Raw genomic sequence first — 17341 nt, 5'->3', positions numbered from 1 at the left:
CTGATATTTAGGCCAAGTCGCTCCTCGTGGTCCCCTCTCCGTATATCAGCCCGTCGTCACCCAGATGCTTCACATGGAGACACCCAAGCCATAAAAGTTTTTTTAAAAAGTGGTCAGACATCATTCTTCCCTTCAATGAACGTATGGAAGGGAAGGACACCACTAGAGACAGAGAGAGATCTCTGAACAACTGTGACCAGTAAGTCAAAATGGAGGTTTCTTCAAAACGTATCACTTTGATTCAAACCAAAGTATACAAACTCTGTACCACAAAGAGTATAGAAAGTAACTCAATATTGCAATTCTGTACGCATTAACATTTTTACATTAAAGAAAACAAAAGAAATTTTATCCATTAAAGTGCAGAATTAAACACCGCAGCAGTCACCTCGTGTTAGCCTTACAGCGCACTACGGCCCACCCCAAAAAACTACGCTTCCCATCCAACTGCACTCAGGATCTTGTGCTGCGGTCCGTTTACCTCACCAGCAGCTACAACAATAATAAGGCAAGACTGGAGTGGTTTACTGAGCATTGTTCAGATGAATATACTCTCAGATCGACCATTTATGGAAGGTAAGCACTACATGTGTGATATTTACCATCACGTTAAACTAAATCTCTCCATTATATAAAACAATCCCATGACGCGACGAGACTTTTTGGAAGATTTTTTCAAGTCCCGCGACTCGAGACTTTGGCCATGAGATTTTTTTAAATCACGACCTCCTCTCAAACATATTCAACCACACACACGGCCCTCTCACCTCTCATTCGTGTGAATGCTTTTGACAGACACAGTTCCTGCTCTCTTAGCTCTTATAAATTTTAACGTTTTCCTCACTTTAAGTTCACAATTAAAGAAAACGTATTATGTTCAAATCTTACTGAAGAATTTCATCACCAAGTGTTAACAACATAAAAAACGAGTACACGGGCAACCCTAGCACCAAGAACAAAGTCAAACGAATTAACGTGAAAATTGTTGATCGGTTACACGCCAAATTGGTTAAATGCGTATCAACAGACTCTGCTGAAACAGTTGGTGGTGATGGTGCGGAAGGTGAAAACATCAACTTACAATATCCCAAAGAATATCTACAACTGTTAACACCATCCGGTCTTCCTCCGCATGGAAGAAGGATGTATCCAAGAAAGGTAATGTGGTCCATCTTCAGGGGGATAACATGAGACACCAAAGGAGATCTTGAGATGCCATTCGTATTAAAACGTCTACAGCTTCCTATTAGAATAGCTTTTGCAAAGACAATTAACAAATCAGAGACACAAACATTTGAAAAAGTCGGTTTATTTATTAGAGAGAAAACAACGATATTCACTCACGCAATATGTTGCATTGTCACGAATCAAAATTCAAAGCGATATTGATGAAAAGTTAATTAAAAAAATTGTTTTTACTGAAGTTTTACAGTTAAAGTGAAAGTTTAAAAAGTATTTGTGTGTTAAATTTAAAAGCCAAACAGAACGAAATCGTATTACGCAACATGAAACAATGTACTTTCAATTATGTTTTACTATTTTTTAATATAGTTAATCACTCGCCGTAATGTAAAATACTTACTTCTATTATGCACATGTAACAATTCCCATGAAAATAATTTGTTTAAATTGTACATCCGCATCCACATACGTGAGCGGCAGAACCCCAAAGAGGCTAGTGTGTAGTGCCCGTCCAGGGGTTGGCGAGTGAAGCGCATGGGGCAAAGACCGCTAGTTATCGATGTAATTATCCAATCACTGGCATACACATCAAAACGTCAAATTCTTACTGGCTGGAGGTTGAGGTGGTGGTCACACAACATGAAGAAAATAAAGTAATCCATCGGATATCTCACGCTAGCACACCACCATTAAAATACGATCAACACGGCCTGCGAGAAACCAGAAAGAAGTCCTAGTTATGCAGCCAGCAAATGACCACACACTGACACAAAGTGAAATGTAAAAGTAAATAAATGAGAAGGGTCCCAACACTGCAGCACCACGATTCAGTACCGCCACTGGACAGCCAATCGAATGGCAGGTTTTTGTCACCTGGCTTGCTTAACTTGAGTCAGATGCTCCTCCCCAAACCCTAAACATAACCATAGAGTAACCAGATGTTATCACGAACATACAACGTAAAGCAACAACTTCCTCAAAGGGGAAGCCAGTGGAGGTCTGCCGCTGGACACTCTTGTAATTCACTGCTATTACTTTTTTAAGTGTGGTAGTTTCCTGCTGGCAGCACCCAGTATGTCATTCTGCCAGTCATATGCCAGACAGAAGCAGCCGAGACGAACGCACAGGCCTGGTGGGCCAAGTCAAGCCCTTACCTAGTGTCGCCTTCCTCATTTGGTAGGACTCGAAGAGCGTCTGCAGTTCCTGGTACCTCTTGACGAGTTGGATCTTCAGACAGTCCAGCTTGGGCTGGTGCTGGAGGTTTTCTTCTGCTAATCTGCGGTTTCCCACCAGGGTCATCTCTTTTGTCAGCTGTACATTTTGTACCTGAAAAAACAAAAACACCAAAGTCACCATTATGTCAGAAATAGCAGGCGCCATTTGGAAGCAGACATTTATTTATATGTGGTTTACTATTGATGCATGAAGGGTCGGGAAAAGTGAGCTTTGGCAGGCTTCTTATTGTTGAAGAGCTCTCTGAATGAAGATCTAATGTGTATAGAGCCGTCACATGACTTGCCTTTCTGTGAAAGCAAAGAGTGGAGGAGACACAAACAATGGGACAAAACTTGTGAGCTAAACTCCAAAAAACAGTACTCGCTGCAAACAGACACCAAAGAAATGGAATATTGGTTTTGTGGCTTCACAGCCAACGATCATGTTGACATCTTGAAGCCTTATGGGGGCTCCTCCACATCCGCACCACAGTCTGAATTCCATTTCCACTCTAAGTTGTTATTCTTTTAGAAATCCAGGAGGAGGAGGAGGAGGAGGAGGAGGAAGTGGGTGATGACCGGGGTAACGTTCTTAAGAGAATTCTGGCCAAGCAGAGCAGGATTATTTTGGAGAGACACACAGGGCATGTTTTCTATTGCACCACACCACCGATGAGAAGGCACTCAGGGTCCTAACCCTCTCCAGTTCACGGCCTCACATGGAGTACAGCTGCAATCAGAAAGGATTTACAAATACATGTTTTTTCCAAAGAGCTGGATTTTTCTTGGGATGACTTCTTTCTCAGTTGAATTCTATATATTTATAAAAAACAAATACCATTGACTCGCTCATCACAAAATCTCCCGGACCATGAGGACTTGACATTTGGAGTGTAGGTTGCCCTTTGCCCATAGGTGCTCGCTAAGTAACGGTTTTAAAAATTTCGTGGTCCAAGCACGTTCTTTCTGTATGTCTGTCCACTTTTCACGAGACAATTACTTAACGGATTTAGATCGGGTTGTTTTCTATAATTTGCTTGAACTTTCCGGTTGATTTTGCGACTTCTCTCATTGCGCTAAGTACCAGAGTTCGCTTGCGGTACCGACGTATTTATACAAATCCAACAGCGTGGCTGTGGGTCGAGAGCAGGGGGGCGGGGCCTTCCTCATTCACTCGCCAGCATCTGTTCGAGTTAGTCTACGTCTCGCCATGTGCTGGAGTGCACCTTGCCTCCGCTTAGCTAGCGATACTTGTTTGTTCAACAGACATTATCATCTACAGATTGTTAAGGGGTAACGTTTGACGTTTTTGAGAAAGAGATCAGAGCTTCATGTGTTTTAGAGGGTAGCTGCCGATTGCCACAGATATCACGGCCATGTGCTTTTCTCCCCACGCGGGGAACACTTCCCCGTCAGAGCTGAACACAATCAGATACAGTGCCAATGTCTATTGATTTTTTAAGTTTGTCCTGTTTCATTACTATGTGGGCAAAGCAATAGGGTACAGCTAGTTATACTGTACATAAAATAAAAAAAATATATGAAGTAGTAATTGCGAGTATCTGGATATTTTATTAATACAGCCAAGTCACAACTATTCATCTCCTATATAACGGGACCCAACAGAGCATGCCTGGTATGCCTTGTGGACACCCATGCGGTTGGCAGCCATCTAGTGTCCTGGGGGTAAGAGGTCTTCCCCTATCCTTTAAGGTTGAGAACATCATGGCCAGGTCAGACTCCATTCTCTCCCTCATACAAATAGGGGGGGGCTCAGGGTGCTTGGATGGGGGGGTGGATGGGCATTTCAGGAGTGGTCTCCCCTAAATGTTCTCGTATACTCAGATATGGGGATGGATATTTGAGGAGTGTTTTGTCTTGGTAGAGTAATATATTGCTCTCCTTTCCCCTTTGTATTATTAATAAGTAGCCTGTGTCAGAATGCCTAATCTCCCAGACTTACCACTGTTTATAAGGTATTATAGTATACAACTTATCCCCACCTTCCCTTCTATATCTGTAGGCAATTAGGTGTAGTAAAAAGGCAAGCAGGAATTAAGTTACACATAAAACAATGTATTATTGTTAATATTCATAAATAATAACAATATGCAAAGTACATTTGAATACTGGCAACCATACAACCTGATAAATGTTGATGTGTAGTTTCAGGCGGCACACAGACTTGTAGTTATTTAAAATGTCTCAGTTAAGGCATCATTGGTGCTCAGCTTTCTTCAGAACAGGCCGCATGCCTGTCTCAATATGGCTGCCGAGCTGTTGTCTCCATTGTGTTGTCCTTTCAGTTCATGGTGTGATGGTCTTCATCAGTTTGGTAAGAGAGATGCTTCTTTCAGATGTTAGTAAGAGAGAGAGAATGTGGTTGAACAAGCAGATTTATAGATTCTCTGTCCAACCCCTAGAGCCAATAGGACATCATGGTACTTAAAAGCTTCTGATCCAAGCCAATTCCAAACAGCCATACTTCAGACCAATGGGGGAATACAGCATCTTAAAACCTGCCACCCCCAAGACCATATGTTAAAGTAACCTGGCTTCCTTGCAGGGGGTTGAAAGACTTTAGCAGAGAAACACTCGCCAAACTGGTTTAAAGCACCCCCCCACCAACTCTGTCATAAAATTCAAAGAAACTCAGTCATTAAGGGGGGGGCAAACACGAATGCCTCTCACCAAAGTAACACTAAATTACATTGTTTTGCCTAAATTACAAATAAAGACATACAGAATATTTATCAAGCTATATGCAAAATCTCACATCACAACAAGGAGTAAACCAAGAGAATGATATTTATATTATATACATTAGAGAACCATCAACAACAACTGAAATCAAATTATTAATATATTGAACAATTATTATAAAAGTTGAATAAATCGGACTCTGCAGCTGCATGAATAAAAAAAGTACCACTTCCAGTTAACGAAAATCGCCCAAAAGTTGGTAGAAATCTACGTTTTGTACCAAATACTTGCACAAAAAACTTGGTTGACCCAAGTGAAAGCGCACTCAGGTTATCGTGTTTACATACACAGACGGATGCACAGACATAATTCCAAAAATTGGAGGTCTAAAACGTCAAGATTCATCAAAATCTCGAGGACAGATTTTTGGACGACTTTCCCTATACTTCATATACGAGAAAATAAAGTAAACAAGCAATGGAAAACGAACACAAAACGTAATCTCTATGAGGCAAAACTGCAGATTGGTATCGGAGTTTGGTATTTGTGATCAGAACTCCGTCAAGCAGGATCGTTACATCCTCAGTCTCACTCACCATGCTTCGGTGTTTTCACCAGCGAGCACAGATTCAGGCCGCCATCGGCCCGGAGCCGTCTAATTTTTCATGGTGGTTTCACAGGGTTATACAGACACGTCAAATCCTAAGTGGCAGGAGGCGGCTGTTGAAGAGTACAAGAACACATACGTGAATTATTAATATCAGGTTGAGGTTCACCTGAAGGCGCGGAACACATCACGTTAACTTAATGTCAGACTTCTTAACCATTAAGGTTTCTATCTGTAGTGGCGTCCTTAGCAGATAAACCTTGTGCTATGGGGTACAAAATCTGTACATTTTAGTTTATATTTCCACTAGCCATGTGCGCACAACTACGTTGCGCATGTTAAAGTTGTCTGTGAAGGGCTCCCTGTTTAAACGCGGCTGCCAGTCGTGAACTGGGCCCTTCGTCGCACAGCATTATGATTTTTTATAAGGGAAACAAAATTACAAAACAAAACCCTTGGACATTGATTCGATAGGAACGGCCTACTCGGAATCACTGTCCGAATAGTAATTATGTGGTGGTGGAGGAGCATTTCTGCTTCTCTCCGTTCACAGTCCGTCTCGTTTTCACGACCCTGTCGTTTCCTCTCACAATCTCTCCTCAACCTTTCTCCAATCTCGCAGGTTGCTTTGTGGCAATCCAAAGAGTAAGGAAGAACCAATGTTTCTTTCTTGAACTCCAAACGCCAACTGATGGAAAATCACAGAAGTGTGTCCGACTTATATACTCTGACTGCCGACTCCAAGAAGCGGGTGAACATTCGATTTGGACGAAGTGCTGCCAATGACGGTGAATAGAAACAGAAAAAACCACAGTCTCGACAACGAAGCAGGTGTCGACGGCAGATCTAAACACAAAGCACGGTGTCGACGCCAGATCTAAACACAGAGTGGTATCGACAGTGTTTGTGAAGAAAAGTAACAACCAAGGCAGTGTCAAGGGAACATGAATTCGTGGACAAACAAAGATCAAGATCCAAATAAAGATTATATTTTGTTCAAGACAAGACAACAGATGAACTACATTCAGGACAAATCAAAGTATTTCCTCTTCCCAGTTGTAGCTCACTTTTAAAACAGCTGTTCCAACAAAGAAAGGAAGACATGCTGGTGGCTCAATTATTTTATAACCTGAGAAAGGATGGACATAGTGACACCTCAGAGAACAAAGTTTTATTCTTTCGGAAAACGGGCAGTGAATTAATTCTTCACAGTGACAGCCACCCAATCAGAATATCTAACAATCACATCTTGCAAACCCCCCCCCCCAGTAGAATTTTAGAATAAATATGCCTCGTCTGAGGAGCGATATAGTGAGTAAGGAAGGAGGGAGGAAGAAGGGATGAAGACAGAGGAGAACAGAGCGACATCAACATGAAGTTGTTTCCATCTGGTCATCAGAAAAGCATCATGAACAACTACGAATGCCAGATCACAAGCCGCCTGTGACATTTATCCTTTACTTTAGCTTTTCCTAAAGATTATATATATCCAGACTTTTCTATCAGTCCTATTTTCTATTATTCTTTGTTCCAGTGGTATTATTATTATTCCTGTAATAAATACCACGCTGCTTTTAACTTTCTATGCTTTGTCTTAATGTCTATAGAGTGATGGAAGTAATAAGTTAGATTTCTTTGAGCACCTGGTGCGGCCGGAGGTTTGCCATACGCTCTGTGCTGCAAGGTTTATTAAGGCTGAGGGTGTGAGTTCCACCCAACAGTAGGGAACACGACGTAAAGTAAGGTATTCTTGGCTGATAAATGGCCTACAGTCAAGGGTGCTGAGTCTTTGTATGTTTAAATGTATTCTTGTAGACCAAAAGTAACATTTAAGTCTGAGATATCATTAAAACATAGTATGTTGTTCGTGCCGATAATAAGTAAGTCTCTTGAAGTGCTGAGAGAGTGACAGGCTGTGTTATTCCTAAAGCACTTGTGTGGTTTAAAGTGCTAGAAGTTAACCAGCTGTGTGTGTGTCATTCATGAGGCTCTGTTGAGGTTTTGCATGTGTTATGGTGTATAAAATCTGTACATTTTGGTTTCCATTATATTTTGTTCGAGACAAGACAACAGATGAACTAAGACAGATCAAAGCAGGTTTTGTCACACCTCACTTTCAAACAGCTGTTTCCTACATTGAAAGGAAGACATTCTGGGGCTCAATTATTTTACAACCTGGGAAAGGATGCTCTGCTGACACCCCAGGCTATTGATTACTTTATGGATGGACATCTGGGATTTATGGCCTGGGAAAGGGAAACAGGCAATATCAAAGAACTTTATTATCTGGGAAAGAGTTTGAGCAAAATTCATCAATCACATTGACAGCCAGCCAATCAGGTTCATGTGTTGTGTAACCAAGGCATGATATTTCATAATAAATATGCCTTGGTTTGGAAGAGGAGCAGGGGGAGAAGGAGGAGAAAGAGAACAGAAGGAGGAGAAGAAGAGGGACAGACAAAGACGACATTGGTCTGAGATATCATTAAAACATCGTATGTTGTTCGTGCCGATAATAAGTAAGTCTCTTGAAGTGCTGAGTGACAGGCTGATGTGTGGTATAAAGTGCAAAGGGTTAATCAGCGTGTGTGTGTCATTCATAGGGCACTGTTGTAGTTAGGGTCTGTGTGTGTGTTTATCTATGTGTGTGTGTGTTCATTTTAAAGTGCAACAGTAGACCAACCCGATAACGAACCTGACGAGTACACTTACCCTTGAAGAAAACAGGTAAAGGGCAAGTAGAGGGAAATACTATGATAATACACGTTGAAGGAGAGAATTCTGGACTCGCCAGGTCTGACTTCAATGCCACAATCATCTATGATGCAGGACACCGAGGCTCCCATCTCGACATACTTCTAATGAACCGAGACGGCCATCAGACTAGCGCAGCATCTCAAATCTGAGACAAACCACACAGATTTGCTCAAGAACCACAGGCCTAGGGAGTCTTTACAAGGGGCACAGCTCGGAAGATGACAGTGCACGGTCCAGACAGAAATATGTACAGATAAGACCCATTTTTCGAACGGAACACTGAGGCTTTAACACATGACTAGCAACTGCGGTTTTAAAATACATCACATTATTTTAGACAAGGAGGCAACAAAGCCAGAGGGAAAGAAACAAAATGCGTCAAATCCACCGCGCTATAATTAGCACGAAACTGAACCTGTTATCTGAACGCGTACAATGTCCCCATTGTGAAGACGGCAATGTCAGCTTTAAATTTTCATATGAATTTAATTAGAGATGTGCGACATGTGGTACCACACTTGACTTCTCTTACGCATGCAGCGTGAATGCCAGTTGATCAAAAGCTTCAATCTGCCGCGACTACATGGCTTTAGAACGCTGCTTACCGGCAAGAAATGTTTCAAGAAAAGCGCTGGACACGAAGGGCGATAAAAATAAAATGCCATCAATAAAATGTCGCATTATCACCTCCACGCAGCAGAGGAAATTGGCGGAGGACAGATGTCAGGCTGAATGCTGCATCGTGGCCACAAACCAACAGTTACACAAACGGATCTAATATGCAGCACAGCAAAACACACACATAATTCACTCTGAAGATTCCAGCCCAACCACTTCCATCTGCTTGGCTTTTCTCTCTGTGCTCGGTTACTCTCCAGCACCCCAAAGAGGTGCATCACAGACAATGGAGACCACAACTTGCATAACAGAATGGTGGACAGTCCTTTCAAGGATCCTCCTGCCATGCCCCAGATACTGCAACGGGAAGCGTTGGCTGCCAGAGTGTCCACATTTAAATAAACCAGGGGGTCCGCATCAATGACAGGCTGGCCTGATCTGAGCACAAAGGAACTAGAGAAGAAAGGGCAGAGCAGGCAGGCTAAAGCGGGTAGTGACATCCTTCATGTCTCCTCTACCTCTGTGATGGACTGTGTGGTGGGCTGGGCTGGTGACATCACTTCAATAGAGGACCACCAAATCAACAAGCTAGTAATTACTTCCCTTCGGGATTAATAAAGTTTATCTAATCAATAGGCCAAGCTCAGTTACAGGACACACTCTGGACCCCCTGAAAGTGGCAGCAAAGCACAGAATTCAAATAAAATGGAGTGCCATTATGACCAACGCCGCACATCCTCTCTGCGCCACAAGTGACATGTGACATCTTCAATAATCACCTCACGGAGGGCCAGGCGAACCACGTTTACAAAGCTTTTAGCAAAACTGGAAAATAACACAAATGTCAATGCCATCATGTCAAAATGGACCTGGCAAGTTCATAAAGGAAAAGGATGCCACAATCTGTGAAGACCAACAGACTGACCAAAGGATTGGGAAGGCTGGACAAAAAACAAACACTTGTTTGTAGAGATTTACACTAAATAAACAAGGGGGTGAACTAGGAGCTCAGAGATAAAAATCGGTCACAATAATCAAACATTGTGGTTGGCTCAGCAGATGGACTTCACGTGGCATTTCTTCCAGTTGCCAGGCGAAGGTCTTTGGCTAACAATTAAGAACGTTCCACCCCAAAACAGAAGATTATTGCAAACTTCAAATGTCAGATTCAGCGAACGCCAGCGATTTCTAACTCTCTCTGTTTTCACCCAAACTCCTATGCATAAAGACCTCTGGGACGCAAAAAAAAAGCCTTTAAAACGCAGTCAAGGATTCCGTTTACCTCGTAAACAAACTCTTCATGGATGGAGAGACGCCAACACCTTACCAAGTCCACGCCGGCCCTTTTACTTTTTGGCCAGTGTGTGTCATGCATGCCAGGGAACCCAAACACACACACACACTTTGAATACCCTTTAACACTGGGGACTTTTTAAATTTGAATTCTTTTTTTCATTATTTTGTGGATGGGCAGCACGGTGGCGCAGTGGTAGAAAGGAGACCTGGGTTCGCTTCCTGGGTCCTCCCTGCGTGGAGTTTGCATGTTGTCTCTGTGTCTGCGTGGTCCAAAGACATGCAGGTTAGGTGCAATGGCGACCCGTAATTGTCCCTTGTGTGTGTGTGCCCTGCGGTGGGCTGGCGCCCTGCCCGAGGTTTGTTCCTGCCTTGCGCCCTGTGTTGGCTGGGATTGGCTCCAGCAGACCCCATGACCCTGTGTTAGGATATAGCGGGTTGGACAATGACTGACTGACTGACTGACTAATTTGTGGACACTCAAGTATGCTGCCTTGATTTTCTACATTCACAATGCACAGAATATTGCACACATAAACCTGTTTAATTTGCTATGAATATTAAGAGCTCCACATACACACCATGTCACCAGTAAAATGTGCACTTGAGCACACCCCGTCACCAGCCACAAACACATCCAAATGTCATGGCCGGCAAAACAGAAACACAATACGGCCCATGCTTTGCAGAAGTAACAAAACGAGTTTCAAATTTGAATATTTAAATGTGTATGCAAATCAAGAAGAAAGTCAACATGCATGTGCCACCCTAGAGAGAGACACACACACTTCATAAAAGGGACAACCCCAATTCAAACACCCCAGAGAGTCACTTTTACAGGACAACTGTGACAATTTACAAAAAAGGCAGTGCAGCGAGGGGAAGAAAGGCACAGGGGGGATACCCTTCAAGTAGGCCCCCTGAAGGGCCGAGTCCACCGGGAGGGACACACTACAAGGACATCAAGTGAGAAAGAAGGAAAAGCCTCAGAATAAGTCCTTGCCTACAAAATAACGCAACGCTTACCCTGAATGCAGATGATTTGGGGCCGGAGACGAGCAACAGCTCAACTCACAGAAGTTTTAAAATTTTTTTTTTTGTTTTGGGGGGGGTTTGTATGATTCCTACTCTCAGTCTGTAATATTATACATGTTGAAGGGTCTACTTGTACTTTCCCAACAGATCCACCCATCGCTCAAGACCCCAGCGGCCCCTGCCACAGACACAAGGCGCTCCAGCAATCAAACAAAACGTCCAAATCACCAAAGTTTGACAACGTGTTTAAAAGTATCAAAGATGAGACACAGCTACAGGAAGGAGCTTGAGGGGTCACCTCTCGATGGTCAGGTTCCATACATCACTCTATCTGTGCGCGTGGATACGCCGACTGGACAGAAATCGCTGAATCGTTTAGCACAGTTAACAGAACTGCAGCATCTATTAAAAAATCAGTGTAAGTGTCAGGTCATGAACTCTAGTCAGAAAGTCATTTTGCTTTTACACACATTTCTGGTCCAAATGCACTTTAATATAATATCGCCCTCCACTGTTTTTTACTACTAAAAATCAAAGCCTCTTCTTTCCTGGTCCAGTTCAAAGCCGCAGTTTTTCATTTGATTTCAAATCTGAGTGAGTTAACATCGACTTCAGCCTCCTCGTGTAACTCTCAAATACAGTCAGGTCCCGAAGTATTTTTGGGCGCCCTGCCTGGGGTTTGTTTCCTGCCTTGCGCCCTGTGTTGGCTGGGATTGGCTCCAGCAGACCCCCCCGTGACCCTGTAGTTGGGATATAGCGGGTTGGATAATGGGTGGATGGATGGATGGATGGACACCATTTTCATAATTTCGGCTCTGTATGCCACCACAACGGACATGAAATGAAGAAATCGTTACGAGATTCAAGTGTAGACTTTCAGCTTTAATTCAAGGGGTTTACCAAAAATATCATATGAGCTGTTTAAAAAAAGACGGCCATTTTTACACATGGACCCCCCCACCCCCCCGTATTTTCAGGGACATTTGAGAAGCCGTTCCATAGCCAGGTGGGAGCAGGCCCCTCATTATTTCGATAACTATTAAGCAGGTCTGGAGTTGATTCCAAGTGTGGAATTTGCACTTGGAGGCCGTCACTGTGAATTCTCAACATGAGGTCCAAAGAGCCCATGCAAGTTAAAACAGGAGGACAAACGATACGAGAACAGGCCATTCAGCCCAACACACCTCACCACTCCTATCCTAAAAACAACATCAAGTCGCGTTTTGAAGGTCCCTAAAGTCCTACTGCCTACCACACTACTTGGTCACTTACTCCATTTGTCTGTGGTTCTCTATGCAAATAACAACTTCCTCATGTTTATAGTCCACCATTAGGCAGAAAAAAACAAAACAAACTCTTTAGAGAGATCACCGAAACACCAGGAGTGGTCAAATCAACCATCTGGTAGAATCGTAAAGAGAAAGAACACACCGGTGAGCTCAGCAACACCAGAAGGTCTAGAAAGCCACAGGAGACAACTGTGCTGGATGATTGCAGAATTCTGTCTTTGGTGACACAACATTTAGGTCTACCTCCTGGAGAGTATTCTTGGTTTGGCTATCATTGCCATAGCATACAGTCAAGAGGAGACTTCATGAAAGTAAAGACAGAGGGTTTACCACAAGGTGCAAACCACTGGTCAACCTGAAACATAGGAAGGTCAGATTAGACTTTGCCAGAAAACCTTTTCAGAGATCAAGATCAATATATACCAGAATGCTGGATTGAGAAGAGTATGGAGAAGAGAAGAAACGACTCATGACCCAATGAATACCACATCATCTGTGAAACATGGTGGAGGCAATGCATGGTTGTGAATGGTAGTCAGTCACTGATGTTTATTGATAATATGACTGCTAGCAGAAGAAGCAGGATGAATTCTGAAGTTTATAGGCTATACTGTTTGCTCAAATTCAGCCAAATGCTGCAAAACTGATAGGACAATGCTTAACAGTGCAGCCAGAACTTACCGTTTTTCAGCACAAAACAGTGGAATATTCTTCAATGGCCAACTCAGTCAACTGACCTCAACCCAGCTGGACATGCAGTTCACTTGCTGAAGACAAAACTGATGACAAAAAGTCCAATGAACAAGATGCACGTGAACACAGCTGCACTAAAGGCCTGGCAAAGCATCACTAAGCTGAAAACGCAGCCATTGGAGATGGCCATGGGTTCAGACATCAGGCAGTCATTGACTGGAAATGATTCTCAACCTAATTTTAAAAAGGATCATTATATTTATGGTTACGTTAGTTTGTCCAAATACTTCTGAGCCCCTGAAAATAGGGGCACCACATATAAAAATGTCTTTTCTGAAAAGCCCATTCAATATTTTTCGTTAAACCCCTCGAATCAAAGCTGAAAGTCTACACTTGAATCTCGTAACGATTTCTTCATTTCAAGTCCACTGTGGTGGCATACAGAGCCAAAATTATGAAAAATGGTGTCAATGTCCAAATACTTCTAGACCTGATTATATAGCCAAGGTGGTGTGAACACCCGCCCGGGTGCAAATGTCACCAGACTGTTGCTTTATTTGCATCAGTGCCAGCTCACTGCCAACTGGGTACGGGTGTAACACATCAAGGAAGCGCTGCTAATCTTACTCAGCAGTGAGCTAAAAAAGAATAAAAGACTTGTACTTGATAAACGCTGCGACTGCAAAGAGCAGAACTTGTTCAAAGGAGTAAAACGCGTACTGTGGGAGACTGAAGATCAACAGGCGGGACACGCTACGTAATTAACAGCATGGATGGACTTCTAATTAAGAAATCGTTTGGGAAGAAAACCACCAGAAAGAATGAGGCTGAAAACCACTGCCATAAATAACCATGCTGTGCATAAAGAAGTCCCCGGCAGTCACCAGTTTAGGCCCACGCCTTCGGTGGTGACCACAATGCCTCACCCGCAGACCCCTTGTCACAGCAGCATCCGGGGCACTGCCACAACTGGGATGAGCTCCCTCTAAGACACAAGGAAAGACGGACTGAAATTTGTAGCATTCGCCTGCCTACCTGGCCTCTGTTCTCCTTTAAAATCTAAAAACGCAGCCAAGGGTGAAGTCGACCCCTGGGGGGTACATGTAAATAAATAAAAAGAACCAAAAAAAGACAAAGAAATAAGCCTTGTGTATCCAGCAGGGGGCGCACCCTCCCTAGGAATATGTGTATTAGAGACTGCAGCTTTTACTCAACCAAAAGTCTCTGCTCAACTCTCTCTCTCTATTTTAATATAAAATCCAACGTCTGTCTGTATGTCTGTCCGCTTTCACGAGAGAACCACTTCACGGATTTTTTTCTGTAATTTGCTTGAACATTCCGTTGATCTTGCGACTTCTCTCATCGTGCTAAGAATCCTAGTTTGCTTGCAGGAGCGACATATTCACGCTAATCCGAGAGACAGAGGCTGCGGGCCGAGGGAAGCGTGACATCAGGAGTGGTGGGCCGGGCAGGGCTCTCCTCTCTGTCCTGTTTCACTGCTATATGGGCGGAGCCACGGGGAATGATTAGCACATTATAAAATAGTGCAGGGGGTGTCCAACTCCGGTCCTGGTGGGCCGCAGTGGCTGCAGGTTTTTATTCTAATTAGTGAGCCATTTTTGCTGTTAACTTGTTTTGCCTTCATTTTACTTGACGTGACTCAGACCCCTTAGTTGTTTCTTGAGACACCAAAACAAGCTGCCACATGACCAGCTAACCTGAAAAGAAAGAAAGGTGAAGGTCTCGGTCATGTTGGTCTGCTCAGGTCACCACAACATCTTGACGATGGTCTTAGCAAAAAACAGAAAATCAACAGTCTGCTGTGGCAAAATGTGAGCAGCAGCAAGTCCTGATATTCAATAACGGCTTTAATTAACAGCAGGAAGAGCTGTTCACTAAGAAACTGGCCAGAGTTTGACATTCCAGTTTAGATGGTCATCGGTCGGCTCGTTTCACGTCTCATTTCTGATTGGCTGCCATTTAATGAAGAAACAAATCATTTCAGAGGACAGAGTCCTTAAAAACAGGGCTATTAAAATGAAGGGAAAAGGAGTTAATTAGCAATGAAAACTGGTCACCGATTAGGAAAAGGGTTAGAATGAAAACCTGCAGCCACATCGGCCCACCAGGACGGGAGCTGGACACCTGTACTCTAGTGGTATGGCGGGGATTCCAAGATGAAGAAAGAAAAATACAACACTAAAGAAAGAACAGGCCTCATTTACTATCGACTGGACACTCACAATAATACAACATTCGAAGGAGAACTACGGGCGAAAAGCGTGATGCAGTCGGCTCTGGTCCACTTCGAGGGAGAGTGCAGGACGCAGGTTTCCAAGTTACAGGCTGCAGTGATGAATTACATCCGCCCTGTTGGTGTTCAAGGCAATTGCCAGAAGCTTTATACTTTTTAGGGCTGGGATATACTTGACGCTCTGCGAGGTGTACATTTGAGGACACCACTACTACACAAGCAATGTACGGACTACACTTGTAAATCTGGAGGATTCCACCAGGTGGCAGTGTGAGACGCTGTTACGAAAGTACAGCAGCGACACAGAAGATGGCGAGACCTTTAAACGTATCACGTCATTATGACGGGGAATATGCGACGCTTGTATTGCCTTTGTGAGAAATTGATGAAGAAAGGCACCACAAATACACTCGCATGTCAGCATTTAAGTTGGAGAACTTGCTTCACCGCATCAAACAGTTCATCAGACATCAGAACACGCACGTCAATCCTGTTGGAGCTGCAATGCGACTTGTCGTCACAACAGCTGAATCCTCACTTCTTTTCTCAGACACTTTCACGATTCACATGGACGTGTTTCTCGCAAATTTGTTTTACACGTTACCACATCCACCTTCAAAGAGGAGGCAATTTGATGCCAGCTGTCCTGACAGGCGTGTCCGTCACTGTAGAGATGCTTGAACACACGTGCCACCCAAATGCTTGCTGCCACTGCAACTTGCATTCATTTCCAATGACATGTCAAACAGGAAGGCGTGGCAGCCACGCTGCAGAAGTGTTCGGAGCGTCGAGTATAAACAGTCCAAGGCTCCCAAAATAAGAGCATGCAATTTCCAAACATGGCATTCATTCTCAACAGCAGAGAGTGGCCCCAGGCCATCGCCAAACATCAGCACTTTATTAGGCTCCACTGGGCTCTCCCCATTTCCCCGTCAGGCGGTAGTGTAATAGTATTTATTATGGCCTCAATTACCCGTTTTAAATCAAATAATGTGTATGGAATGAACATCACAGATCACAGTGGCACACTTCAAACCTTTGGCAACGCCTGGTTAGTCAAAATGAAACAAAGAGACAAGAAGGGGAAACACCATCTATAAAAAAATACTGGCCATGTGCTACATTTGGTCCTTCAGGCCCCGCTGATGAAGAGCGAGGAGGACGTGTGTGTTAAATATGCAGGTTTGTTTATCAGAAAAATAAAGAAAATCGCGCAATTCAACACATGCTCTGTGATGCTTTTGGAATGCATGACAAGTAAAACTCACAAATGAAGAAATCTGCCGTTACTTCTGTCAAGAGTTCTGCGGGTTGTTAACAACTAACCAGTTTCCTGAAACAACGCAGTTTAGGGGACGCCAGAAGGTGAAAGTGAAGTGCGCTCATCGCAGTTCCGTAAAAACAGCAGGCCCAGACCCCCTGGCACCAGTTTAACTGTGTGGTTGCAGGCAGAGGTGTGGCACCAAACCAACCAATGGCTTCTACCGCCCACAACATTTGTTTTGCACTAATTATGAAGTTGTCCGGCACCATGCCTGTAATTCACTAAGCCACGAGCACTGGCACCACATGCCCGAGTACAGTCAAAAGAGCAAGGATGACAAAGTGGCATCAGTGCAGCAAGGCCTAACAAAACAGACGAGCCCGATCTCTCTCTCTGTCTCTCCCACGTCAGAGAAGGGAGCAACTCAGCACG

At 43.6% G+C, this 17341-nt stretch overlaps 1 protein-coding gene across 1 annotated transcript in view; it reads right to left on the bottom strand.

Moving 5' to 3' along the window:
* Positions 1-17341, bottom strand: part of vps37ba (VPS37B subunit of ESCRT-I a) — a 51870-nt gene that overhangs the window by 12142 nt on the left and 22387 nt on the right. Inside the window, exon 2 of the mRNA XM_051921109.1 lies at positions 2337-2508. Within this exon, the coding sequence (XP_051777069.1) occupies positions 2337-2508 (172 nt within the window). The remainder of the gene's footprint in view (positions 1-2336; positions 2509-17341) is intronic.

This window comes from Erpetoichthys calabaricus, chromosome 18 (genome assembly GCF_900747795.2).
Source record: "Erpetoichthys calabaricus chromosome 18, fErpCal1.3, whole genome shotgun sequence".
Classification (NCBI taxonomy): Eukaryota; Metazoa; Chordata; class Cladistia; order Polypteriformes; family Polypteridae; genus Erpetoichthys; species Erpetoichthys calabaricus.
Note: the sequence above shows the minus strand (reverse complement) of the source record. Positions and strands in the feature narration are given on the sequence as shown.